The following is a 26,583-nucleotide window of genomic DNA, read 5'->3' on the forward strand; positions in this document are numbered from 1 at the left end:
GTACATATATAAAAAGTACCCTGTCAGCTCCCTGTAGTGCAGTGAGGGTATGCAGCGACTTCAGATGAGCTCTCTTGGCTTCGAGGCCGCTCCCTCGATCTTATCTGCCCTGAGAAGGCAGGTTCTTGGGTAAACAGGTGATCCCACGATCTTATCATGCCCATCTCTCCCAGGGGCTGTAGTGGTGCGGGGCCTGGGGCTGGTTTGGTGGTTTTTAATATTCCCCCCGGGGCTCATCTGCCTCTCTGGGGGAGGGAATGGGGTTGTGGCACAGTTTCCCATTCATGGCATGGTTCTTGTGGGGAGGTGCCACTGGGGCCACTTGTCGCCCTTCCTGGCTGCTTTTTAAATTTAAACTGGTACTAAATGAACAATGTTTGGCAAGAAAGGTGTTTTATTTCCCTTCTGGAGTTTGCTCTTCCCAATGCAGAAGTCCTGAGGTGAGTTGGAGAAGCAACTCCATCCCAGGAACAGACACACAGGTATTGTGAAAAAAGCACTCGAATATTATTCACTGGGTGAATAATTCTGTGGGCCTCTGTTAACCCAGGTAGGACACTTATGGTAGAATAAACCAGGGCTAAGTATGTAGGACACGGTGCTGGTCTGAGCCTGGAGATAGTCTACATGTTCTTTGCCATCATGACCGTGTTCATCCCACTGATGCTGGAGATTTCCGTACCCCTCCAGCAATCATTCACCAGCTCAGTGGCTGAATTCCCATGATCCCCCTGGGAACAGGGTAACAAGCTCAACAGGAGAATGCTCTGGCATAGCTGTTGCTCTGTGATCCTATAATGTATCCTGTCACGGTGGATTTGGTGCAATAAAATACATAGAACAAGAAACGTTTTCAAATTAACCTGAAGAGAGAAATGCGTGGAGCACTGCTGTCTCTCTGTTTGTTAACATGCCAAATACAGCTTGTCCAGCTTGAAAAGGGAAAAATATGATCCGCTTAGAAATGAGCCTTAGTCCATTCCAGCACCGGGCTGTGAAGCAATCCTGAAAAGCCTCTTGGGGATTGCCAGGGTTCAGGGTAGTGTGAGGAATCTCTTACTGGTGGTACTGAAAGTCATGTGCCTCGAGCCTGCAGTGGAGGGGAGTCCCGGTGGGATTTTAGTTGTGTGGTGAATGTTCCACTGCTGCAGTGGATGAAGGAAAAGGATGATAATGGGGGGATGCATGCACCCCACCAGAGCAGTTCCTTGGGAGGCTCCTGAGCACTTTGGTGTTTTGAAAAGCAGGATTGCGGGAAGCTATTGCCGGGGAAAAAACACAGCTGAGGGGAAATAAATGGATGGAATGTCCTGGAGCCAGGACCCAGCACCCTGTGAGGTGACATTGGACCCCTCACCACACTCACCCTCCCACAGGCACTGTGGGCCTTTGGTGCCTGGGAGCAGTCCCCAGCAGCAGTACTGCAGCAGCACCTGGAAACAGTCCCTGACACTGAGGAGGGCACCAGCCAGGCCCTAGGTTGGCTTGGAGTTTTTTGGGGCCATAAGCAGCCCAGTAATAGCCCGCCACCCTCCACATCCTCGTCTTTTCGTGCCTGAAAAATAAATAACTTGAGAGCTGCATGCGTTAAACCAAAAATAAAACGTTTCCAGGCTCAGCCAGAAACAAGTATTGATGTCTAAGAGGAGCAGACAGCTGATGGAAATACTGACACGCTTAAGCACTTGGAGCTGCAAACCACACAGAAAGTGAATTATCGCTGGGATGAGCCAAGCAGCTACAGAGATGAAGTATCTTATCCTTATAAGTGAATACATACAAAAACATTTTAGCATTGCTGGGCCAACTGCTCCTCATTGTGGAAGGTGTTTCCTGGCTGGTTCCTGCCTTTTTGCTCTTCTGAACAGCTTAGAAATCTTGTCTTTTTCTGCAGTGTGTTTGCTACCGGCAGCAGGGATGCTGCTGCAAAAGCTAATCTCCATCAGATGCATTTCTTGGTGATTCTCAACTCATTACTGCCTTGACTAAATGAATAAATGGTCAAATTTTAGTCATATCTTGGAAGCCCACAACCCAGACTGCCACCTTCTCTCAAAGAACCTGTTAAAGCTGCAAACATGTTAATCCCTGCTCTGCTGGCAAGTGGCAGAGTGGGCTCCTGTAACCCCTACATGAGTTAACTCCCTGGTAATTTATACCCTTCCACCTCCATTACCCAGTTTTATTGCTAAGCCTTATGATGTCATATGGTCTGGAATATCCCTTGGGTCAATTGGGGCCAGCTGTCCTGGCTGTGTCCCCTCCCAATTCCTTGTGGCTGGATACTTGGCTTCACAGGGGACAACTTCATGGCTCCTTCATGTCTTGGTGTCTCTTGTTGTAAAGGTGTTGGAAACATGAGGCACTTGCCAGCTGGAAGGCAGGAAGGAGGTACTGGTCTCTGGGCACCCTGTGAGAGATGTGAGCTCTGGTTTCTTGCTCTAAACTCCAGCTGTTTTCAGCATGGAAATGAGACTGTCTATGCTTTTGGATTTATCTCTGTATTTGAAAGCTATATAAGGAATGACAGTAACATTTTGTTCTCCAAGGTCACAGTTGGGCAAAGTGCTTAAAAGCGTTTGAGTGCACATTTAAATACTTTGTGGAGATCTCCAATTTAGGTCCTGCTTACTTTTTAAGGTATAGACACATAAACTGAAATTTGAAAGACAGTTTAGAGAAGTGAGATTAAGACCATTCTCCTTTTAATTCACCACTACATATTGCCAGATATTATTTCTGGTCAGTAGGAATAAAGTCACAAGAACCAAACTGTACATCACAATATCTGCTGGACACTAACTGAGACGATTCGAGGACAGAGATGCCAAAATAAACTTGTCAGAAACAAGAGATGATGCTTCATTCCACAGAAGAAGCTTGAGAACCCAGTTCCTCTGCTGAGTCTGAAGTGACCTTCCTCTTAACTTCAGCATTCTCTATATACATTTTATAAAAATAGTTTGTTGCTAGAGTTATTTGCTTTTAAATGGCTAAGCAGTACAGTTTGGCTTGTGCTTAGTCTGGGCTTGTTCCTGTTCGGTAGGTTTATAATACAAAAGCCAAAATATACAAGTCTTGATCATTTGGCAAACATCTTTGGTAAAACTGTATGTTCAGTGTAGAGGGATTGTGCAGCTGTGTGGGGCTTGTTTTCCAGTAGATTAAAGTAGCAAGAGGTTCCATCAGAGTCTACAAAGTTAGATCAGTACCCAGTCCTGCAAGTGTAAAGCTCTACTCAGGGCTTTTTAATTTGAAGACAAAATTGGTAACAGTGAAAAAATCTGTATAGTCTAGAGGAAGGAAGAAAAAAACTTGGAATAGTTAAGCCAGAATATTTCTCAACCATATTTTCCCCAAGGATATAGCTGAGTTGGGAAGAGACCATGGGTGAACACTCAGTGTTCCAATGAGTGCTGGTCTGATAGGAAGGAGATGCTGGATGATGCTGAGTTTTCTTTTTTGATTTACTAAAAGCATATGCTTTCAGGGAAAATCTTGTTTTAAAAGGAAAAAAAACCAAAAACCAACACTCCAAACCTTTGACTGTATGAATACCTCAAAATTCTGGCCAAACCCGAAATATTTGAGTTGGAATTGCTGCCGAGGTATCAGGGGAAAGGTTCTTTGTAACCCCAATGAGTGTGGGCTTTGCCTCCTGCAAGATGGTACCTCCCATGAAATACCACATTTTCAGGCTCCCAGAATTCCTTAATTCTACCCTACAAGGCTATTGACTGAAACATTTTTACATTTTTAATCTTTACATTTACCCGAGAATAAAAACGTGCAATACAAGAATTAAAAAAGCAATACATTTTTTTCTTATAGCCTGCTGCAACTCTTTCACTTCAAGGCAAAAGAGCAGCTTGAAGCCAATAATACATCCTCAGGTATTTGTAGCTGCTTTAATTGCATTGATTTCACAGCAGAGTTATAGCCTATGAATATGTCTTTGGTTCTGCACTTCTTTGTTGCACAGAGAGTTACTTTAACAGGGAGCTAGTGCTGGTTTCATTTATTTTACCTATTCCGGCCTGCATCTTCTGTCCAGCCTTCCACATGTTTTCTTCAACCCACAGACGTTGCCTTTGGGTCACCCAGAGTCAGCTGAGAAATTTGGTTTGTCCCCAGTCCTGTTTCTTGTGTCCTATCCTTGCTGGGTCTCGTAGGGTTTGTGGATGGATTCACGGGAATAAACAAATGGAGATCCAGAGAGTGAACTGTGAACTTGTCAGCACACACTTATTTCTGCCAGATCTCCCCCCCCCCCCAGCACTGTGTGTTGCAGTGACCTCTGTGCAGAGGTCTGTGCTGTTTGTTGTGATGCACCTGGTGGGGTGCCCATGTTTTGGTCACTACAGGGGCAAATCTGTCCCTGTAGATCAGGCAGAGACCTGACTGTAGTGTCACAGTTGCCACTTTGACATTGCTGCCTGCCCGGGGCAGGCAAGGCTTACCTCTGGCAAGGAGAAGGTCTGGGCCCATGGAAGCATCAGTAGGACAAATATAAGATATGTTTCTTTTTTAAATGCCTTTTCTGTCTCTTTGTACTTGCTTTTATTTGTTCATTTCCATTTCTTTCTCCCTTTGCAGAATACTTGAGGAGCGAGACCGCCTTTCTGGAAGAGTTGGTGTTTGGAAATGGAGATACCATTGAACTTTCCTGTAACACCCAAGGCTCTTCTGTGTCTGTTTTCTGGTTTAAAGACGGTATTGGGATTTCACCTACCAACAGAACTCATATTGGACAAAAACTGTTGAAGATAATCAATGTGTCATATGATGACTCAGGGCTGTACAGTTGCAAGCCAAGGCATTCCAACGAAGTCCTGGGAAACTTTACAGTCAGAGTTACAGGTATGTGCAGAAATACAGCTGTCTCAGTGATTTTTTAATTTTTTTATTCATTTATTTATTTTATTTTTGCCCTTTCACGTGTTCAGCACAGATGGTGATTTGTGGCGTTTGTCTGTACTTGGTAGGTCTCTACCACTCTGGTAACTCCTGACAGAGTAACTGACTGACAAGACAAACCAATTGAAGAATGCTTATGTGTCCATACCAAATGTTAAAGCTTGATGTTAATACTGAGAGAGGCTTAGAAACGGGGCTAGTCAGATTAAACCCCAAATCCCCCCTTAACACTCAAATAGATGCAGTGTGCCCCAACGATATGCCTTTGAAGTCTTTTGTGAGTGAATGAACTGTGGCTCAGGGAGGTTAAATGACATTTTCCAGTTTATGTGACAAATCTGGCAGAATTATATGTAAAAACTCAGAGTTCCTGAAAACTAGTTTCTCTGTTGTAGCTGATAAAATTCTGCCCTCCATCTCTGTTATCACAAGTTGCTAGTTGTTTCAGAAGTAGCTTATCTGTAAACTGTGTGTACCTCAAAGAAGTGCTTCATCAAAGTTACTTGTTAGGATTCATATATTGCAAACAAGTGCTGTGTTAGCAAAGCACATGCTGTCATTTGCTTGGCCACATTTTTTGTCATCAGGACAATAGGGCAAGACAGCTACAAGCTGCCCAAGCCTGCATCACTAAACAGAGAGTGCCAGAAAAATCTGTTGTTTCCAGATAGCTAAGGTCATCTCCATGATTTCAGGCTGATGCACTGGTAGATGGATACTCAGCATCTGCATACTCTGCATCTGCGAGCAGATGGAAAACCTTCTGATGACATAGATTAAAACCTCGAGTTTTTGGAAGAATTAGTCCCTTGTGAATCTAAGGTTTTGAAAACTTTCCTATGCCCTTGTGCTGTTGGAGCTTTTTCAAGCATCCTTGAATAGTAGGTCTTTGCTCCAGAAGTTGAGTTCCCTCAGAAAGTAATGGTCTCTGTCTGAAAACCAAACACAGAGATGTTTGTGATTGTGAATCACATCCACTCCATAAAGAGCTTTCTCGTGCCAGCAATAGGATTTTGTGTAAGTGAATCAAACCATCGTGAGAATAAAAGCTTGTTTCAGCAAGCCTTTACCAACATCTGCTTTTCATTGAATGTTACTGGAGATTGCTGTGAATGCTTCAAGGTCATATCAATTAAATGGTTAAAGAAGTATTTGGCCCTTGAAAGGGTTTCTTTAACTAGGTACGATTATTGGAACTATCCAAGGAACTGCAGGTTGTTAGAAATGTTGCTCTCTCTGTTTTTTTCTAAGTGACATTAAAATGCTTTTGAGTTCAAGGGGCAGCAGGGAGGCAGGAGAGGGCAGCTGGTTACACGCTCAAATGAAACAGCTGCCAGCCCCAAAAGTTCGTAAAGTGAGAAATTGTTTTTAATAGTGGAAGGACTGATAATCCTCTGCTTTTAAAAAGTTTAAGCCCCTGTATTTTTCCTGTTCGCTAATAATAGCTAATAACAGCTTAAGAACTAGAGAGTAACCTGAACCTGCTTTCTGACAGCATTATGAGTCTTTGATTCTATTAGCCCACTGTCATTACCACCGAAGTGCTGGTAATGTGGGAGTCTCTGTTTTAGCTGTCAACAGCACTCGTTTTAAACTTTGAAGCCCTGCTTTCTGTGGCAATAGTGGCGCCTCTCGTATGCTCAGATATTTCTTCATAATTAGTATTGGTTGCTCAGCGTGGCACTGCAGAGATGAGATTGTTATCGGAGATCAGTGGTTTGTGTTTCCAATTCTTAAAGGTAACGCCAGCAGTTAACTCAGCTGTCTGGTCAGGTGTTTATGTGGATACCTGATGTTTGGGGCTGGAGTTGTTCTCTATGTTAAAGTGGTTTAAATCTATACTAACAAACTGGAATTGCTCTAATATGTTTTCTTAAGTGAGTGAAACTAGGTTAGGTGAGTTTGGAATAGCCAATCTACATGTAAGTTCCATTTTCAGAGGTGCTTTCAGATTCCAGGGGCATAAAAGGATTTTCAATACAGAGCCATGAAATCTGAGTCTGCAACAAATTGACTGTTCTGCATTGTGCACAGTGAGATGCTTGATGCTGGAAGTAGAGCAAGGAGATGCTGGAGCTGGCATTTCAGGGCTGAGAAAACAGGTTGATTAATCTCTTTAAATTTTCTGGTCTCTTTAAAATGCCTCCCTTGACAGACAAGGGCTTGAGTGTTTTGCTAGTTTACAAAAGTAAACGTACTGTCCCCTTAAAACCTGAGCACTTGGAGAGGATCACAAGTGGAGGCTGCATGCCCAAACTGATCTCCAGCCCTGTTGGCAGAAGCTCTGTTTCTGCAACCATTTCATGCACAGAACAGCCTTTGGATTTAGTGGCCAAGCAGCATCCCTGTGATGAGCACGGACTGCAGGCTGTTGGTACCAGCCAACAGAGCTTTCAAAATACCCAAGGCTAAACATTACAAAACAGGTGACTAAACAAATTAAACCCCTTTCCATTCATAATTAAGACCCTTTTGAGAATATAATCTAGCAGTTCTTGCTGATGCCAATACTCGACAATTTCTGCAAAAGATTGCTATTTAAGTAAATCATAAACAAATAGTTTATAATTTTTAGTCACCTTTTGAAAAAGGTGAAAAAGGTGTAACCTGAATAGGACAGTAGCTATGAACATGGGATATTTGGTCTTAAAATTTAAGCTGCACCTCTTATCTTAAACACAAGCAAGGGCGCAAAGACTTCTCTCAACCTTGCGAAAATGTTTTTGAGTTAGTTTAAAAATTGCTTCTACTCCCTGGTCCTGATGCATTCACTGGAAAGCAGAAGTGAACTTTAATGGGTAACCAAATCTGAGAGTGCAGAGCTGAGAACGTGCTGGTTTCTCTGTCAGTGCTGGTGGGGATTTGGCTCACTGTCTGCCTTCGCCAGGACTTGAGTAAACCTGCTGGATCAGCCGAAACACCTAAACATCCACTTCACTCTCAGCAAGCCCCATGGCATTTCCCTAGTTCTGCTGCCAGCAGGACCTCAACTGTGGATTTGCAGTTAAGATACGTGCTTGAAGTCGTCTTTGAGACTTTGCCAAAGAGAAGGTGGAAAGCACAATGTGCCCCTGCAGTCTAAAACAGGGAGATGGCTCCTGTGTTACTTGATTCTGTGGATGCTGAATATAGGTCTGGAAGGTCCTTCCAGATTCTACAGAGAAAAAGTATTTGTTGTTGCCTTTCCTTCTTTTTTTCCCCTCCTCTTCCCTCACCTTCCCCCCCCCTTTTTTTTTTGCCTTTGCATTTTTACCTCTACTGAACTGGTCGGAGAACAGCAGAAAACTCAAGTGCATCTCAAAATAAAGGATGTTCTGCCTGGCTTGATCTAAAGTAGTGCTTTGCATTTCTGGCCACATGTTGAACACTCAGAAAGTTTCCTGTTTTCTAGTATTTAAGGCCAAGTTCTTTTGCCACTGTCTCAGAATATAAAGGCTACTGGGTTGATAGCATTTTGCCTTTATTTAAAAGAGAAATTCCTGGAGATTATTATATAAAGTCAGTGATGTTAAATCTTCAAGACTGAGTACAGTACTGAACTGTACTAAATAGTGTAGACTAAATCAAACACTAAGCTGCTATTTGATAATGGGATTTACATTTACAGTAGTCATTTGGTGGACAGCTTGGAGAAGGTGAGATATTAGACCACATTAAAAGAAATAGTTCAGGATGTTTTGGAAAGATATAGATGGAAAATTCCCACCTGTTAACCTGTATTCAGTTACAGCCTCAAGGTACCTCTGTGGGAGGAATACAACCCAAGGGAACTGGTTCACGGAGTAGCCATCAAAATGTCAATGGAGAAAGAGATTTGATTGCAAGGAGAAGTTCAAAAGCTTTGGTCTTAGTGGTTGAACAAGGAGTTAATGAAGGGAGACATGGCAGGGGTATATTGAGTTAAAAGAAAAATGCAGGGAAAGTGAATTAGAAATGCTGACCTGTAGCTTTGAGACATGGCTCAAATAAAAAGTCTTCACAGTGAATGCTAGAGGGGGAAAAAAAAAGCAGTCAGACAGCTTGTTCTGCGAAAAGAAACTTTGCATTTTGGAATATCTTTTGTATTTATTAGGAGAAGAGCATTTCACACAGGAAGAAGTATTTGGCATGGGACCCCAGTTTCTGGTTGCAGAGCACTGGCAAACTCATGACACCTCTCTCCCAGTTTAGAAAGCTCCTGGCTGGTTGTCCCTGGCCCAGCAGTATCGAAGGGATAGGCTGGTGGAGCTGCAGGGAAGGGTGACCCATCACTTGATTGTCCTCCCTTGCTGGAACCCACCATGACACCAACAATCTCGTCCAGCATGATGCCCCCACATACCATCCTCTTTCTGCTTCACTTCTTTTTCTGTCTTCTCCCAGATTCCCCTTCGTCGGGTGATGATGAAGATGACGACGATGAGTCAGAAGATACAGGTAATTTGTCTTTCTGGGGTACAGAGGCCTTTTCTTTCAAGGGGATGTGGCTCCCAAGCGGTGCAGCTCATCTGGATGTTCACGTGGTTGGACAGCAGCTCGTTCTTTGTGTTGAAGTCAGTGACCTTAGGGTGGTACCATGATGATGTTTATCTAAAAATTTAGAAATAGCTGCCAGAGTGGTATAGCTGCTGTGGAATCCTACAGCAGCAGTTGTGTATTTTGGAGACTCAATGCTGCAAATCTGAATTGATGAGTAGTTATAAATCCTCCTTGCATGCAAATCCAGACAAACCCACTTAACAATATTTATTTTTTTTTTACTACACTGACATTACACCAGTGTTGTACCATTTCAAACCTTGGACTGCTTTACTTTTAACTGTTCTGATTCTGGTCCTTACCAGCATCTTGGCTGGAATCAGAGCATAAAATTTACACTAGCCAAGGGGCAAATTTACTGATGCCATAAGTGAGAGCAACCCCTTTGGATTTACTGGCTTTTTCTTTTGCTCATGTGGAGAAGGGAGTCCCAGGACAGAGCCTCTCAGTGCTTTCACTCTGAATCTCTTTCAATCCTAGTGCTGGTTTCTTTAAGTGCAATAGCATTAATCAGGATCATTACATGCTTCAGAGGCATTAGCGTTGCATTTTATTCTGCTCTTTATATTTCTGCAAAGTGAACTGCCTGGGTGTATGTGTTTTTAATAAAGAAATGTCTTGTATTTGAACTCCTAATCAGCTATGTACACTGGCAGAAGTTCAACACAACTGGAAAATCTCTCCTGCCCATAGTGTTGGACATGCAGGACTCTTTCAAACGTAATAAGTTCATAGCGCTGTCATACAGTATGTGGGCAGTAATGGTAAGTTACAGTGCCAGGAGACCCATCAGCAGCAGTTAGTGGTTTTCTGGTAGCTTCTAATTAAGAACCAGACCCTGGGAGGTGACAAGCACCTTTGCAGAGCTGCTCAAGGCTCCTGGTGCCTGCTGAAACATGGTACAGGCATAGGGAAGGTCTGGTTTGGTCAGGATTTGTTCCTGCTGCAGAGCAACTTCTGATGAGCACAACTAATCGTTCAGTACATTTTTTTTGTGTGGTTTGTAGAGAACTCGATCTCTTAGCAACAGGTATCACAAAACATCAGCTGGTTTATGGTACAGAAAGACGTTTTTCTTCGCTGAAAAGGAAAACACACGTTTCTCCGCATGTATTTATAGCCTGTTTTCTGGGTCTTCTTGACTTCGGGCTGTCTCTTTTTTTAGACCTGATGGCTGGCTTTCCTTAAGGGTCTCATTGTAAAAAGTGGGATTCTCTTCTGCTTTAAAAATGGTTGGTTAGCTTAACGTGTCTGTGTGGTGAAACCTCATGGCATTTTGTGACATGGATGTGCTTTATGTTGCTTTCTTTGACATCAGATCCTCCATCTGACCTTTGCAGATCTCTTGAATCTGGGGAGCCATGCTGTTAACCCTGGTACCACCACTGTTGGGACATCCCACCAGGAATAGGGGCTGCAGGACCATCCCAGGCAGGCAGACACAATGTAGGCAGTGCCACATCCTCTGGACAGCACAAAGGCCTGGGTCCTCCATCTCCTGTGGCAAAATGTGCCCTACTAATGAGGTGTATGAGCCCCTGCATGGCCGTCAGACATAGCCAGTCAGTAGTTAGAGGAGGAAAGGCAACAAACACACTTTCATGCAAAAGAAAAATATCATAGAATCATAGGATGGTCAGGGTTGGAAGGGACCTTAAAGATCATCTAGTCAATATAACTGATAGTGTTTCATATTTAGGGGTCATTAATTCATCCAGGACTGGCTCATTGGATGTTGCCATACGGTATATCACTGAACAAAATCCTTGTGTCCTGGCCCCTTGTGATAAGTTACTTTTCTGTCTTAATTTTGTTACTCGAGAGAGTTTTTTATCCTCGTATAATGGAGAGCTTGGAATGCTGGTTCCCATAGCGTCAGGAGTTTGAAGCCAATCTTATTAGTTTTAGGGTTTTGATGAGCTGGAAATACTAAAGCAAGAGGATAAGAGGAAATTTGTCCTAAAAGAAGTTAATGTTTGGTTCAAAAAGTCTTGGAGAGCATGAAGACAGGCCCTCCACATGGAGTGGCCTGCTCTGCTCACCGTCCTTCAGGCTTCCTCTCTGAAGGGCAGTACAGAAACAGGGCACCCCTTAGGGATGGGCAGCAGAAAAGTATAAGGAGGAACTACAGTGCCTTCAAATCATCAGCCTGTTTGTTGCAACCTTGTCACAAACCATGATCTGCCTTTGCAAAAAGAGGCTTTCCAATACCTCTGTTCTCTACAGCTGTTTTTCCTGGCCCTGAAACAAAAACAAAACTCCCTTTTCACACGCTGCACTTCTGCCCCAGTGCTCCCTACCCCTCTGTATCTGTTTGTTTGGAGCCCCCACTGCGCAGCCCCAGCACCTTCAAAGAGCCCCTATAATCTCCAATTAAATCTGGCTGTGTCCTAGGAGGCGTCAGTTGGGGAAATTACACAATTAGGGTTGATTTTGTCTGCCACAGAATTTGGTGGCAGCTCCTAATTGCTAAATGAGCGCTCGGTTGTATTAATTATTCCAAGTATCGCTCTCAGTTTTTTTTAATTGGTCATTCCAGTTGGATGGGTGGCCGGTGTCTTTGACAAACAAAATGGACCATCAGGCTTAGTGTTTGATGATGGGAAAGGGCCTGTGATAATGTTTGTGGGTCCCTTTTTTTTTTTTTTTTTTCACACCTGCACATGCAAAACCATTGCTGGTAATTAATTTAGAGAGAGCAGGTCTAGAAATTTTTCCTGTCTTTCATCCTTCCTCCTTTCCCGCTCCCAAAAGTCTCTGGAGCTTTGCAAGCTTTTCTTGAAAAGAAAAGTTAGCAACATTTTCAGCCCCTTCAAAAGTGGTAATGAAAGGACTCGGGGCAGAGCAAACCAAAAGCAGGGATGTTTTGTTCGCTGCTCCGGCAAGTGAGAACAAAGGCACTGTTTTCAATGTGTAGACGCTTTCTTCCAGTTCCAGTTTGACTGGAGAGCGGTGCCCTGTTTGAGTCTTGGCACATTAATCCAGGGGTGCCCAGCCCTGGCAAGCCCTGAATCTCACAGAAGAGCACCCAAACGAAGGGAAAGCACTCAGGGAAGAAGCCGTGTCTAATTGCAGGAGGCAGGAGTGAATCTTGCCTTTGCTCCATATGGAGAATATCCCCAGCTGGAAACTTTCCTGGGCTCCTTGCTTGTCTCTGATGTCTGATAGCAAAATCTCCCTTGGCTTCAGTGACAACATTTGCAGCCAGTGAGTTGATGGGTCTCCTGTGAGATTCAGACTCATCTTTTGAGTGAGAAAATGGGGTAAAACATCACCCTGCAGCACACACAGCTGGTGTGGAAAGGGTAAGGATCCCAAAAAGCACAGCACAAGGAGGCCCCCGGTCCTGGCAGGGTGACCATGCGATCCAGTTACACCCCAGTGCCCAGTGAGTGTCACGGGCACCATAAAATGGAATTTATTGTAGGCAGATATGTTAATCAGACAACAAACAGCAGGTTATTTGTCTGCCCTCCCTAGTGTCAGCAAAGGGGGACTTTTCCATCTGTACCTGGCCTTTCCCATAACTCTCCCCTGTAGCCCTGTGAAGTCCCCAGGAAATTGGGGTGCATCACCAAAAGGAAGCGTTTGGACAGAAAACAGCCCATGCTTCAGAAACCAGAGACCAGACGTCTCCCAACATGGTTTTTGGAGCTCCCTCGTCTTCAGCCTTCACAGCACCACCCCAAGTGTCCTCCTCCACATTTACTCCCCTGCTGCTGCCTGGGGTTTTGCCCAGCCTTTACTTGGTTTCTGCCCTTTCCAGTTCATCTGATAGCAAAAGCATTTTACCATCAAGACCTGCTCTTCCTTCAGGGATTGCACCCACTCTTCTAACATTTTTTGAGGATATTCCCCATTTTTGTTCAGTTCTACCATTTGGAGTGGTAGATGTCTACCTAATGTCCCAGTTTGGCCCACATTTTCACGTAGTATTTGAGGCCTCCCCTGGATGTGTCATGTGTTCAGAGCGAAGTTTTTAGCTGGGATTTTGCAGGAGCATGGGAATTACGGGGATTCCTCCTTTTGTTGCTGTTTGTGCTAACCGTTCCCCTGCCGTATCCGGTGCCATCCTGGCAAGAAAAGGGCCCTTAAGCAGTTTCGTTGTTTAAAAAATGAGGCGCGTACGCGGGATGGGTGAGCACAGATCCCTCTGATACGTGAGGCTGACTCTGATAGGCATCACAGAGCATTGTGCAAGGGAGGCTGAGGGCAGATGCGAACCCTTAGTACTGGATTTCCCTCCCTGGGACAGCATTACTGAGGCACTTACATCCAGTTGCAGAGGTGTGAAATCAGATAAACCATGGGAGTGATGTCTCTAGCAAGTGGAGGGCCTTCTAGATGTAGCTCCTGACATCCAGTTCCTCATGGTCAGGTGGGCTTTGCAAGGACAGAGGACCATGAGGAGAGTGTTAGTAGGTGCTAAAAATAGGTGGGTGCACGGATTGCCCTGGCTGAACCTTATGACCTTGCCTGCAATATCCCTGGAGCTGGAATGCAGCAGGGAGCCTGTATGGGGGACACTGGGGACTTAAACTAAGGTGGGATCATCACTGACTTACCTGGAATTGCAACGAAATGTGTGTCATGGAACCAAATGCACTAGGGCTAAGTACACCTGGGGAGTGCTAGAGAAAGGAGGGAGCTCCTGTGCATCTCAGAGGCATTCAGCAAGAGGTACAACTTTGTACACAGTTGTCATTAAGGAGAGGGGGATTACGGAGCCTTCGGAGTAGTGCTGAGATGGGGCTGTGATGCTGGATGGTGATGATCCTGAGCATCGTCACTGCTGCAGGAGAGACCAGCAGTGATGCTTTCCCAAAAGCCTTGGCAGCCATTGTGTTCTCCAAGACAGTTCTTGAAGGGCCAGCACCTTCAGTTTGTCTTGGCCAGAAGCACACAAGTCTCTGCAACCAGGGGGTTTGGGTGCTCCGTGTCTGAGTGCTTCCTGCACATCTGGAGGAGATGCCATTTACCCTCCTTGGCCTCCTTTTTGCTATTTTATAGCCCAAACACTGCCCCCCCCGCTGCCAAACACATTGCCCCCATCTCCCTTTGGCCTCAGTGTGGAGCACAGATCTGGGGGCTGGATGTGGCCCCAGTGTGACAGGAGGAACACAGCATGTACAGCTCTTCAGTGTTTCCTTAAGCAGAAATGAAAGCTCAGGAGGCTTTTTTAAAAAGCTTTTTCTTTCTTCTAAGTATAATGAGTTTGCCGCTGCTGCTGCCTTAATTTGGAGTTAATATGTAATGTTTGTAACACAGCCAAGGAACGAGGCTGTACTTGAGGCAGATTATAAAAAGTATCTCATGCTAACACTGGTGTTTTAAAACTTATCCCTGTTCAAAGGTAACATGAATCTTTAAAACTAAAATCACTCGTACTTACAGAACATAAACATGATAAACCAGTTTGGCGCTGGCGCGTTTTTTTCTTCCCTTAAGGAGACTACGTTTGTACTCAGTGAGGAGGAACATTTTCCAGTGCAGTCAGCTCACACTTTTTCTCTGCTCCCTTGCTGGCCCATCAGCATTCTTTTACAGTTCTAACATCTTTCTGCTGTTTATGCTTCTTGGCTGCTATTGTCTGTATCTTTTTACATGCTGAAGCCAGGTTCTCATCCTGATCTGGGATAACTCTACTTGTTGATTTAAAAGCAGCCACTTTAGATTTATACTGGCATTACCAAGACAAGAACCTGGTCATGAACCTTTCATCACAAAACCAAAATGCAAACACCCTGTCTATGTCTATGAGAGTCATTTAGCTGGAAAGCATTTCTGTGTCATTTATCTTGACTGCAGCAGGTAGCAATTTAACTGTCACTCCGCACATGCCAAATCCTCCTCAAATGCATCTGCTCACCAGCTGATATCCTCTGTGGCAGAAAGGGGCCTGTTCAACTTGGTTTTTCCTTTCTCAGGTGTCCCCTTCTGGACCCGGCCAGATAAGATGGAGAAGAAGCTGCTGGCAGTTCCCGCCGCCAACACCGTTCGCTTCCGATGCCCAGCGGGTGGAAACCCAACTCCTTCCATCTACTGGCTGAAAAACGGCAAGGAGTTCAAAGGGGAGCATAGGATTGGGGGCATTAAGGTAAGGACTTGGTTTGGATCTCAGTTTTTGTTAGTAGTTTTCTACCAACTAGAAAATTGTATTTCACAGTGATTAACGTTGGTGGGTGTAAGAGCTAAGAGCTCTGTCCTGACCGTGTAGAAACAAGGGTGGTTCCTGCACCCCTAGGAATTGCTTGATATCAGTTTTAAAAAGGACTGCTGTCCTTTGGGATTGAAGGCTAATTCCTTCTGAGTTTGTCTATGGTGGTCATTCAGGGAGTAGGTAGAAATGGGGCTGGGTTTATGGTTGCATTGTGAACAGTGATAAAAATGCAAGAGCAGAAACTTCTGTCCTAATTTCTGGAGATCAGCCCAGTGCATTGAGATGTGTTAGACCAAGCTGTAGCTACTCCCAGCTTTCAAGGAAAACCTATTCAGTATCCTTTGAAGGTATAGGAAGGACCTCACCAAAGAGCTGGACACTCATGCTGGTAGTCATTAACATTTTTGTGGTATAAATCACTGACCCTTGGTCAAGTGTTGGATTCCCTTGTAGCCAGAGTAATAGCATCTGCTCCTTGGCTGCTCCCTCCTTCCTTTCTACCATGAGGTGTTCTGGAAAATGCTCTGGCTCATGTTTATAGATGGAGCTCAGGGACACTAAACCTTAATGCAGTCAAACTATTTAATTAGCCATAAGTTTCTGTGCTACTGTATATGAGGAATTATGGCAAGATTTTAAAAGGAAAATCAGCTTTTCTCTGACTTTGTTGTTGTTGTTATTACTTAAGGTGACAGTAAGACTCTTTTACTCTTTTTTTGTTTTATTTGGGGAGGACAAAATTGGCAGCAGCTGATTATAACAAAATCATCATAGCAGGAGGGACTCCTAAGCAACAATTTTTGTCTGCACTGTGCCAGCCCTGATATATCCCCGGGTTGCTGCTCAGGAGAGAAGGTGACTTGTAGGAAAGCACTTTCATCGGTACTTGGAATAGCTGTGTGCTGATGCCTGCCACATCCGTAGTGTTTTGAAGGGGCACCAGGCATGCAAAGCGTGCCGTGCTCCAGAAACCAGAGAAGGATTCAAAAAAGCCCTCCCTCCCCGCAGTTTTGGCCTGTTTCTTTCCTGTTAGCTCAGACCTGTTCCTGAAAGAGCCTTTTGTGATTACTTCAGTGAAGGCTTTGAAGCTCCCTCCTCAGTCCTGTCCCTACTCCAACCAGGATAAGGCTGAAAGCATGCTCAGGTTTGGATCTTCTGAAAAGTTATGGAGGAAAAAGAAGAGGGGAGTCGACTCCTGTGGGTAAACTGCTTTTCGGCAGATGACATTCACAAAGCACAAGCATCTTTTACTAATTGCAGGCTGTAAGGATCATCATGAAGTGTTTTCAGGCTTGCGTGCGCCACTCCAACGGCTTTTCACTAAACTATGTGACATCAGCTGCACTAAATTATGCTTGCAGAATAAAATCTAAAGCTGAAAGCAATTCCCCTACCCACTTTCCAGGAGTTTTAATCTGTCTTTGAGTTTAAATTGACACGTTTCATCCTCTGCAACATGGTAGTGAGTCTTTGGCATCGCTATACTTTGTGTCTCTAGGGACACCTTCCAGCAACAAGCCAATGCTTAAAAGAGCTTTTGAAGGCACTGTCAGGCCAATTACAGGAAGATTGGTTTAAGCTCTCTATCTGTCTAGGTGTAGTTCTTTGTCCCATTCTTGGTATAAAGATATCTTTCTCTCTCTGTAATTTTCCTTCCTTTATTTGCTTGCTTTTGCTCATGGGCCGCGGTTAGATGTAAGTAGTCTAGTATAAATCTCATCTAGTATAAATATACTGATAGGTATCAGCTGAGATTTGAACCAGAAAAGGAGATTGAAAACCTGCTCGGTATCTCATGTATTTAAGATTTAAATTCCCTGTTACAACTTAACTTCATAACAGGATTAGGCAGCTTGAAAAGAATGGGCAAGATCCAGATCTGGCAGAGTTTGGTTGGCTTACTTCATCTCGAGGTCTGGTCTTAACCCAGAAATCCCTGAGCTGGGAATGTTCTCATTTGTTTTCAGTGCGTGGAAGAGTTTAAATGTTGATTGTGAGAAGTCTGTTGTCAGCAAATGAAAGCTGACCACTCTTCCACGTCTGATGCTTGCACATGGCATTTAGACCCTGTGTGACTGCTGGGCGTAAAGCCTGCAAGAGAGAAGGGTGAGTGTTGAAAACATGAAGGGCAGGCTAACCTAGTTTTGTTATAGTTCATCCTTAACTGGTAAAGAAATTCATATGACTTATCATATGAAATTTCCCAAAGAGCATTAATGGTTAAATCCTTGTTGGAATCTCTAATATCGTAAGCCTGTGTGTGTTAAATGACCCTAGAAGGGAAGATTGAGGGGGAGGGGAGATGGAGGATTATCCCTTCCCCAGACCATTGCACTAACTTGCATGCCAGTCTGGCAAACACAAGGTTCCAAGTGTGTCTGCAAATGTTTGTTTCACAAGGAGCCAAGAATGACAACACCAAATAAACCAGAGGGATTTCCAGTATCTCACCCACTTGATTAATATCTACACTAAGTCACTTCATGTTTCTTGTCTTCATTCGAGTGCAGTGACTTTTCTAACTTGGGAACATCCCATTTTATTATCCTTTAAATCTGTCAGTCTCAACCTTAGAAAACCAAATTTGTTGCTTCTCGAAGGGTTTCCAAACAAATTCTACCCCATGTCTGTGACCCCAGATTCTTCTCCCTGTTCAAAGTCCCCATCACAAACCTGAGGAAGTTCTTTGAAAGTGTCATATAAGTGCATCCTTAGTAAAACACCTAATTTGGACCTGATTTCATAATACAGGTCATCCATGTGTCTGGAGCCCCATTTTTTTGAAGTAGCTCCTAGGGGTTCGACATGCAAACACTTTGCAATGCTGAAAAGTGGATTAAAAGAGGCCTTTAGACACAACTATGAGACAAGCCAGTATGGAAATGAGCCACTGAACAGCCACAGATTTGCATTGAAACTTCCGAGACAGTCTGGTACGTTCAGCTGTGAACTTGGGGTCCAGGCTCTCTGTTTCCAGAGCTTCTCTTACCCTGTAATTGCCACACAGTTACAGAGATGCAGCAAATGGGATGTTGCTCTACAAAAGGTGTAATGTTGGTTGTGCATTGAGCTTTTCCATTTGTGCTGTCCTGGGTGGGCAGAGGTGCAGTCAGACGTGACTGGAGATCTGCCACAGCTGAGATGTGTGTACAGACTGTTTAGTCCCAGCCTCCTGTTACATATAACCTGAAATGAAAGGAAATGCCATATTCAGTGGTCTCTGAAAAGTGGGGTGCTCAGCAGTGCTGTTTTCAGGGATGCAGAGATCTACAGAGCTTTGTTAAAATGACTTTTGCTTGCGCATCTTGCAGCTAAGCTGTCTAGTCCTATGATTTTAAACCTTCTCTTTGCAAAATTCTGGCTTTGATTGCAACTTAGCCCTTTAAAGGGAAGCATGTGGATGCAATTTGTGTGTAGCACAAGAGGTTAAATGACTTCATATTTGAATTCACCTGCTGCAGCAAGAAACCTCCAGGAGCAATTACACCCTTGTTTTTTCCATCAGCCCTTGACATACTATAGCACAGTGCTATTGTAATCTCCTGCTCCTGTGTCCTTGGGGTCACCTTCAAAACATTTAATAAAGTTAAATGTTCTGCTTTGGGCGGCAGAAGGCATCAAATTAATATCCAGAGATTTGGAGAGCTTTCATACACTGCGTCCCCTGAAGTCATCTTTGTTACTGTTGGTTGCTTTCTGTATTAATTCAAGATTTGCTTTCCGTATCCGTTATTTCCTTTATAATCATTAGAGACAAACATTCTAGCTGAGATCACAGGGCAGCAGGTCAAGGTGGAGACATGGGTTGTGCTTTCCCTTCTGCTACTGAACAACCCTTCTTAACATGAGCCACATCCAGAAAACCAACTAGTATAGAACTCTGTGCCAAAATAGAAGGGCTGACCAAGCATCCTAGGGACCAGACTTGTTTTCTCCTGTTTCTTATAGGGAATTTAGGAGACTAACTCGGTTATAGACACCCCTTTCTGTTCAGACCGATGCAGTGAGCTGTTGCCTCTATAACACACACATTTTAGAATATATTATAGGTGGGGTGAGAAGTATGATTTTATAGTTTATAGTCTTCTTATGGATTATATGTAGCAGTTGGTAAAGGTCTACAGCAGTTGGTAAAGGTCTACAGCTGAGAGTACAATGTTTTGAGCTGACAGAGCCTCTGGACCAGAGTGGCAGAGGGGACCAGCAGATTGGAGTTATCTAACCTGATGCCTTCTGAAGTCGTTATTCTAACGAGAGGTGCCATGTTCAGCTGTGAGCTGGTTTCATTATTGTGGTTATTGTGGAAGCATGTAGAAATCCCCATTGAAATCTCAGTGTGTTACCTTGTGTTAGTTTTTTTTTGCATTGGTCTTAATGCCTTTTCTCAGACTTTAATGACCCTTGTAATGGGTCCTTGTGATGTTCAGGCCTACTCTGGAGTCCATTCATGCTGGCCAAGTATGTAGAAGCCCACTGATTGTTTATTGGTTTGAATGGTCTGGTGATGTGGGTGCTTGACCATGAACTTGGTTTGTTTTCTTCTAGTTGCGACACCAGCAGTGGAGCCTGGTGATGGAGAGTGTTGTGCCGTCAGATCGAGGGAATTACACCTGTGTTGTGGAGAACAAATATGGAAGCATTAGGCACACGTACCAGCTTGATGTATTAGGTGAGATTTCACTGTTTTCTCTCTACAGCTGATCTGTGGTGGTGGTGTTGAATAGCTTCATGATAGGGTATGGGAAGCAGGAGCTTAGTTTCTTTCCCAAGGTGCTGGATCATGTGTCTTCTAAAAGCAACAACAAACTTCTTTTTGGCCAATAATTCAGGCTCAGAACTATGATCAGTAAATTACTTAACCAGTCTACAGAGGGGCCAGAAAAGGAATGGCAGGGCTGAATTGCCTCTTCTGTTCCCTGGTGGCTCTTCTCTGTTTGGCTTGAGAAGCACTGGGTAGGGCAGTGGTCAGGACACCTGTGGGGGGCAAAACTTTTTTGCACCCTTTCTACTGAAAAGCCAGCAGAGGTTTCAGAGGAAAATACTGGCTGGAAGAAGGACAAGTAAAAGGATTTCTTCTCTTTTCTGTTTTTCAGAAAGGTCACCCCACCGACCCATCCTGCAAGCAGGGCTCCCTGCCAACCAGACCGTGGTGGTAGGGAGCAATGTGGAGTTTCACTGCAAGGTCTACAGTGATGCCCAGCCTCATATCCAGTGGCTGAAACACGTGGAAGTCAATGGCAGCAAGTATGGACCCGATGGGACCCCATATGTCACGGTGCTGAAGGTTGGTACATGCTCCTTCTTCTCGCCCTCAGGGCAGTCCTTCTGTAAGTCTGCGCCGTGGAACGCTCTGCATTTTGGAGGGAATACAGCAAAAATGTCCTAAAATCGATATTCCAAACTCTTCTGTTTGCCAGAGATAACACTACTACTGTAGTGGCAGAGAGAAGCAAAGTAGTTGAAAGAGCTGAGGTAATTGTGAGAAATGCAGCATAATAAAGGAGCTGTCAGATTGCACTTGACCTAAAATTGTAAAAATAACCTTTTTTTACAGCTTCAATAGAAGTATTTTCAGGGCTTGTTAAAATAAAAGGCTCCCAACTAAAACACATTCTTCCTTTTCCAAATAAACATACTGCAACATGCACATACCTAAATAATGCTGAACAACCAGCACCTGAGAGCCAAGATGGTCTTGTTCCACCCGCTAACATTTGTGAACGTTGCTGTTATCCGTGCTCAGGAAAACTTTTTTTTTTAATTTGAATAAAAACTCACATAGTAAGACTTTACTTTGCTAAAATGCTTTCTTGAAAGGGAACTTGCAGATTACAGCTAGAACAAAGCCAGAGGGTCTGGTTCTCCTCAACCAATATAAATATAAGAAGTAGGGAATAGAGAGTGAAAAGACATTGGACCTCAAAAATCCGTTTTCTTTTTAAATAATTCAGGACATTATGTGTTGGTGTTTATTAAAATATATAGGGCAAAATGGAGTTTTTCTGACTCTGCAGTTCATGCTGAAAGCAGATTTTATCTCTGCAGCTTCAAGCTGAGGTTGTCCTGTGTGTGGACATTCCCCATGCTCATCCTGCTGCACACACCCTTCTTCTCTTTGTATGAAGTTTAAAAAAAAACAAACACTTATCAGACAGTATCTACAAAACTGTAACTCAGCCAGATACATGATAATAAAAGCCAGAGACCCTGGAAATAATTACACAGATCGAAATAACAGATTGGTTGGAAGAAATGGTTGGAGACAGTTCTTCAGGACTGGCAACATGTGCTTCTCACAAGTTGATAAAACTTTTTATTTCTCGCCATCTCTCCAAATGTGTTTGAATTATGCATATTTGAATTTCCCCCTGGTTTCACAGCCCAGTACCAAGCTCTGAATAGCTGGTTGTGTCACATGCCATCTCGTATAGTCTCCGAGCTCTGTGTGTGGTCTCCCCGTGGGATAAAGTGCTACCTTTTGGAAGTTTGCAGAGCCGCTGCGAACAGTGCCTTGTGTCACAAGCACAAGCTCCCATTTTGCTGTGGCAAAGAACATATAAATAGTCCGTATAAATAGTGTTTTAAAATTAAGTTGGAGCGGCACCGGGGTGGCTAGGTAATTAGAATTGCCAAATACCTTCTCTTCTGTGAGCGGCAAAGGCTCCGCATTCCTCGAAGGGGAGCACAGGCAGGCGTTTGAAAGCACAAGTTTTGTTTGGTTTTATGTTTTTTGCTGAATAGGACCAGCACACGTCTATTTACTACTTCTGGTTAATCAGGAATGCTTTGAATTGTATTAATGCCGGCATCAGCACTGGGGCACAGAGCATTTCCATTTTGGGATGCATCTTTTGTGCGCCAGCACTGGGCCTCCACAGAGCTGTGTCAGGCCCAGCTTTGCAGGGATTTATTTTCTTTCTTTAATGTATGTGTGCTTGTTTTTTATAAATAAATATCTGATAAAATGATCTCACTGTCATCTTGGGGCTCTCTCCTGCCCCATGCTGTGCTGCCTACAGGGAGATAAGGAATTTTTTATCAGCCTGCCCTTCCCTTCTGCCTTCAGGAGATTTTGTGGCGCATAGGAGCTGCTATGGGGCAGTTTATGTATGGGGAATATCCCAGTCTCCATCACATGAGGGGGACAGAGTGATGCCTAGCACATGAAATTTCCCCCCACCCCCATCTAAAGGGGGGGAGTCAAACCCCACACCAGTCCAGATGGATAAGTTGAATGCTGTATTTCAACCCATTTTTTAAACAGCTTGACAAAACCAAGCCATCACCTGCATCAGTTCCTGAAAGCCTGGGCTAATTCGTGATCAAAGAAAAACCCTTTTTCTTTGCAGAAGAGCACTAAATGCATTCTAGTTACAGGGGGGTGCTGGCAACACTGTGCCCAAGCTTTGTCAAAGGCTAAATTGTACATTCTGCATTGAAACATGCCCAGTTTAATTATAAACAAGGCAGCAACAGCAGGCAGGCACGTTTCCCCACTAGTCAGGGCAGACAAACTTGCCAGCGCATAAGCCTTAGAGATGAGATCAGGTCAAAACCAGTGGTGTTTGTCATCAGACATGGACACTGGGGTTCTCCTGGTGCCTCCTCTGGGTTCAGTTAATAACCTATCAGAGCTGGCTGCTCTGATGATTTTAATGGGCTGCAAGTCATATTGGCAGGATCAGGCTTTGAAATGGGAGGCATCAAGACTGGGCTGGGGAGCATAAGACCAAAACTGAGAAGAGAATTGTTTTATTTTCATTTCCAGAACTGAAGCTTCTTCTGAGGCCACTTAAAACAGTTGTGCGTTTTCAGCCAAAATAAAAACAACTGTTTAGTGTTTAGGGAAAAAACTGATGTGCTGTTGTGGCAGCATGGAAGAAGATAAATAAACCCCTTGCTTAAGAGTCTGAACTTCGTTTGATTTATATGCACCACTTTATTTAGTAAAGAAGAGGCTCCTATAAGCAGTGGAAAAAATTACAGCTAATTTCTGAAAGGCAAAGTCAGCAGCGAGTTTCAGACCGCCACTGCTTATGTTTTGTTTCCAAATTCTATTTTGGAATCTGATAATTGAAACAGTATTTGCTGAGCTGAGTTGCAAACACAAATCTCTGCTTAAACCCTTTCTCTGGTGCTCCTGTCTGCAGAGTTATTAAGAAACCGAGGAGATGGAGAAGGGGGAAACTGGTCTGTTTCAGAAAAGAAATCGCATGTGTGAAGGGAAGGGAATTCACCTGCACGTGTTTTGGGGGCCAAATGCAACTTCTCTTCATCATTTAGGTCCTGGGTTAGGTGTCTCACCGCAGGGTGAGCTGGGGATGTTGCCACAGCTGAAAAGAAACCTGCTGTGCACAGTCAATCCTGTCTGATGTAGGTGCGAAGGAGGTATTGTTTGGTTTACTGAAGTTCAGGTTTCTGTCTATTCCTGCAGTCTTGGATCAGTAAAAGCGCTGAAGCCGATGCTAACCTAAATCTGTTCAATGTGACAGAACAAGATGAAGGAGAATATCTGTGTAGAGCCAACAATTTCGTAGGCATAGCCGAAAAGCCATTTTGGCTCCACATTCGCAAACCGAAACCAGGTAAACCATAGACTCTGTCCCAAGGGCCTGGCAACTGCGAGAATGAGCTATAACATTTTTAAGAATCTAGTGATTAAAATTACTATTCATTTTGTATTATACCCTGTCAACTGACGCTGAATGGCTTTATCTTATTTCCTTGCTAATTTTTTTTTACAAGAATGTAACGCCTATACAGCAATTGCCATGGAAAAATTCCCACAATAAAATGACTGTCAAATTTTGCTATCAACTCTTCATACTTCAATTCCTTTCCCTTCCTTACAATTGAGTGCTGATAACAGAATTGCATGTTAATGACCTCTGACGTTCAAAGCTCTGAAAAACCAAGCTGTTTCAAGTTTTTCACCCGTAAAACTGATATCATCAGTTCTGTCCCTTGGAGAAGTAATGGAGAAATAAATATCAACATTGGCTCATGCAAGCAAACATGTTAACTAAAGAACAACAGCAGTCTCCTGGGCTCTGGGTTTTGACTCCAACCTGGAGGGTTTGGCTGCTGTGTTGTTCAGTGCCACTGCAGGAAAGTTCTTAACAGGAGTTATATTGCAGTATTGAGGGCTGTGTAATCAACATATGGCTCTGAGATGCCCACTGAAGAAATGATAAAAAATTATAAAATTATATATTTTTTTTAATGAACTCATGAACCAAAATGTTTGTATATTCCTCTGATCAGCACTTGAATCTTTCCCCACTACATCTCCCCTCCTTTATCCTTTCTTACTGTCTTTCCTCTCTCTCCTCTTTCCTCCTTTCTTTCCCCACCCCTGTACTCATCCTACTAACCCAAAGTCAGTCATATTGTGGGGGCAATTTTTCATTTGGATGCTTTTGCTTGCATGCTTCTTTAGTGGGACAGAGTAAGAACCTGGTGAAGGGAACTTTTTTGTTTGTTTGTTTTTGACTACAGGTTGCAGAGGGGAATGAATAAATAAATGTGGAAGATGGGCCATTGGAAAAAAAAATAAAAAAAAAAGAACCACCTTAATCTGCTTTTAAAATTTGCCTGTGGTGTCCTCACACTTGCTGGGAATGTGGCTTATTCTCTGTTTTCCCTCTTTCTATATGTGTGTGTTTTTTTTCCCTGTAGACGGCAGGTGTTAACACAACGGATAAGGAGCTAGAGATTCTGTACTTGCGAAATGTTACTTTTGAGGATGCTGGGGAATATACTTGTCTCGCAGGGAATTCTATTGGGTTCTCACATCACTCTGCTTGGCTGACGGTGCTACCAGGTATTTCCTTCTGTGCTGGCTTCTCCTTCCCTCTCCAGGATGCCTTGATGTTTTGCTTTAGAAATGCCAAGTTCCCGCAGACCGCCTCTTGCTTGGAAGAGGGGTGTTTTCCAGGGAAGGATTTTCTGCAGACCCCTGTTGCATACTTGCAGCTGACTCTTTTTGCACTGCATCTAAAATTTTAAATAATTGCGGTAAATAAAATATTATAATAAATTAAATATTAATTAATATACTAAATAAAATAAATAAAATGCACGGGTTTTGGTTTTTTCCTTTTTATCTAGATAGCAGGGAGGTGTTCACAGCCTCTTTGTTAGGAGACTGTTAGGTGCCAAAATAAGGAGCTTTGTCTTCTTACACTGCCAGTGAGAGAAGGAAGCTTCCCCATGAGATGATCCAGGGCACCTAAATTGGACATGGATTGTGGATCATCTTATGAAGGATCCTTTCTGTCTGACCTCATATCTTAACCTAAAATTAGATGCATAAGTGTCTGGTGTGAGTACACCCTTCCCTGCCTGTAGCATTATTTCCACTTCACGGATGAGCAGGCCAAGATAGTGATCTCAAACAGAAGGTCAAGGAGAGTCATCTGCAGACAGAGCACAGGAGTCCTGGCTCCCAGGGGCATTGCATGCTGCCTGCTCCAGCTGGGATCGATGAAAGCTGCAGTGGGCTTGAAACCCGAGGCCAGAGTGACCTCAATTTTGTGGTCCTTTCATGTGCAAAGCTCTTATTGACAATGAAGCCAGCACAGAATATGCAACAGAGGGATCTGGTCTCCAAAAGGGGGAATGAGACTGTGCTGCCCCTTCACCTGCAGAATCTGCCTCCAGCTACAGGGCAGGCTTGAGCATGGTCCAGAGAAGCACTAGCAATATTCATATTGAATCTCATATGTGCTGTGCCTTGCAGAGGGTGCAGAAACAGACCTGGAGTATGTTCAATAGACCCTTACTGAAAAGGCGTGCAAAATCCTGGACAGCCCACTCTGACTCACCCAGTCATAGACCACATTTGGGTCCATCTCACAACACATCCATCTCATGATGTGTTTAGGAACTGGAAACTTTGGCATTTCTAATCTTGACTTTATCTGTGCGGATGATTTGGATGCAATTGCTTTTACTGGGGCTTAAGAAGGTCTGCTCCATGCCCGACC

General features: G+C 43.8%; 1 protein-coding gene across 5 annotated transcripts in view; it reads left to right on the forward strand.

Moving 5' to 3' along the window:
• The window catches only part of FGFR3 (fibroblast growth factor receptor 3), a 53,756-nt gene that overhangs the window by 16,279 nt on the left and 10,894 nt on the right, over nucleotides 1-26,583 (forward strand). For 3 of the 5 annotated variants that reach the window (XM_032685820.1, XM_032685821.1, XM_032685822.1), the window contains exons 2-7: nucleotides 4,597-4,860; nucleotides 9,280-9,333; nucleotides 15,363-15,532; nucleotides 20,141-20,264; nucleotides 20,689-20,879; nucleotides 24,030-24,180. In XM_032685820.1, coding sequence (XP_032541711.1) covers nucleotides 4,597-4,860; nucleotides 9,280-9,333; nucleotides 15,363-15,532; nucleotides 20,141-20,264; nucleotides 20,689-20,879; nucleotides 24,030-24,180 — 954 coding nt within the window. Of the gene's footprint in view, nucleotides 1-4,596; nucleotides 4,861-9,279; nucleotides 9,334-15,362; nucleotides 15,533-20,140; nucleotides 20,265-20,688; nucleotides 20,880-24,029; nucleotides 24,181-25,273; nucleotides 25,419-26,583 lie in introns of all 5 variants that reach the window. The other 2 variants (XM_032685823.1, XM_032685824.1) reach the window with 1 other exon arrangement.

Source organism: Chiroxiphia lanceolata, chromosome 4, assembly GCF_009829145.1.
Source record: "Chiroxiphia lanceolata isolate bChiLan1 chromosome 4, bChiLan1.pri, whole genome shotgun sequence".
NCBI lineage: Eukaryota > Metazoa > Chordata > Aves > Passeriformes > Pipridae > Chiroxiphia > Chiroxiphia lanceolata.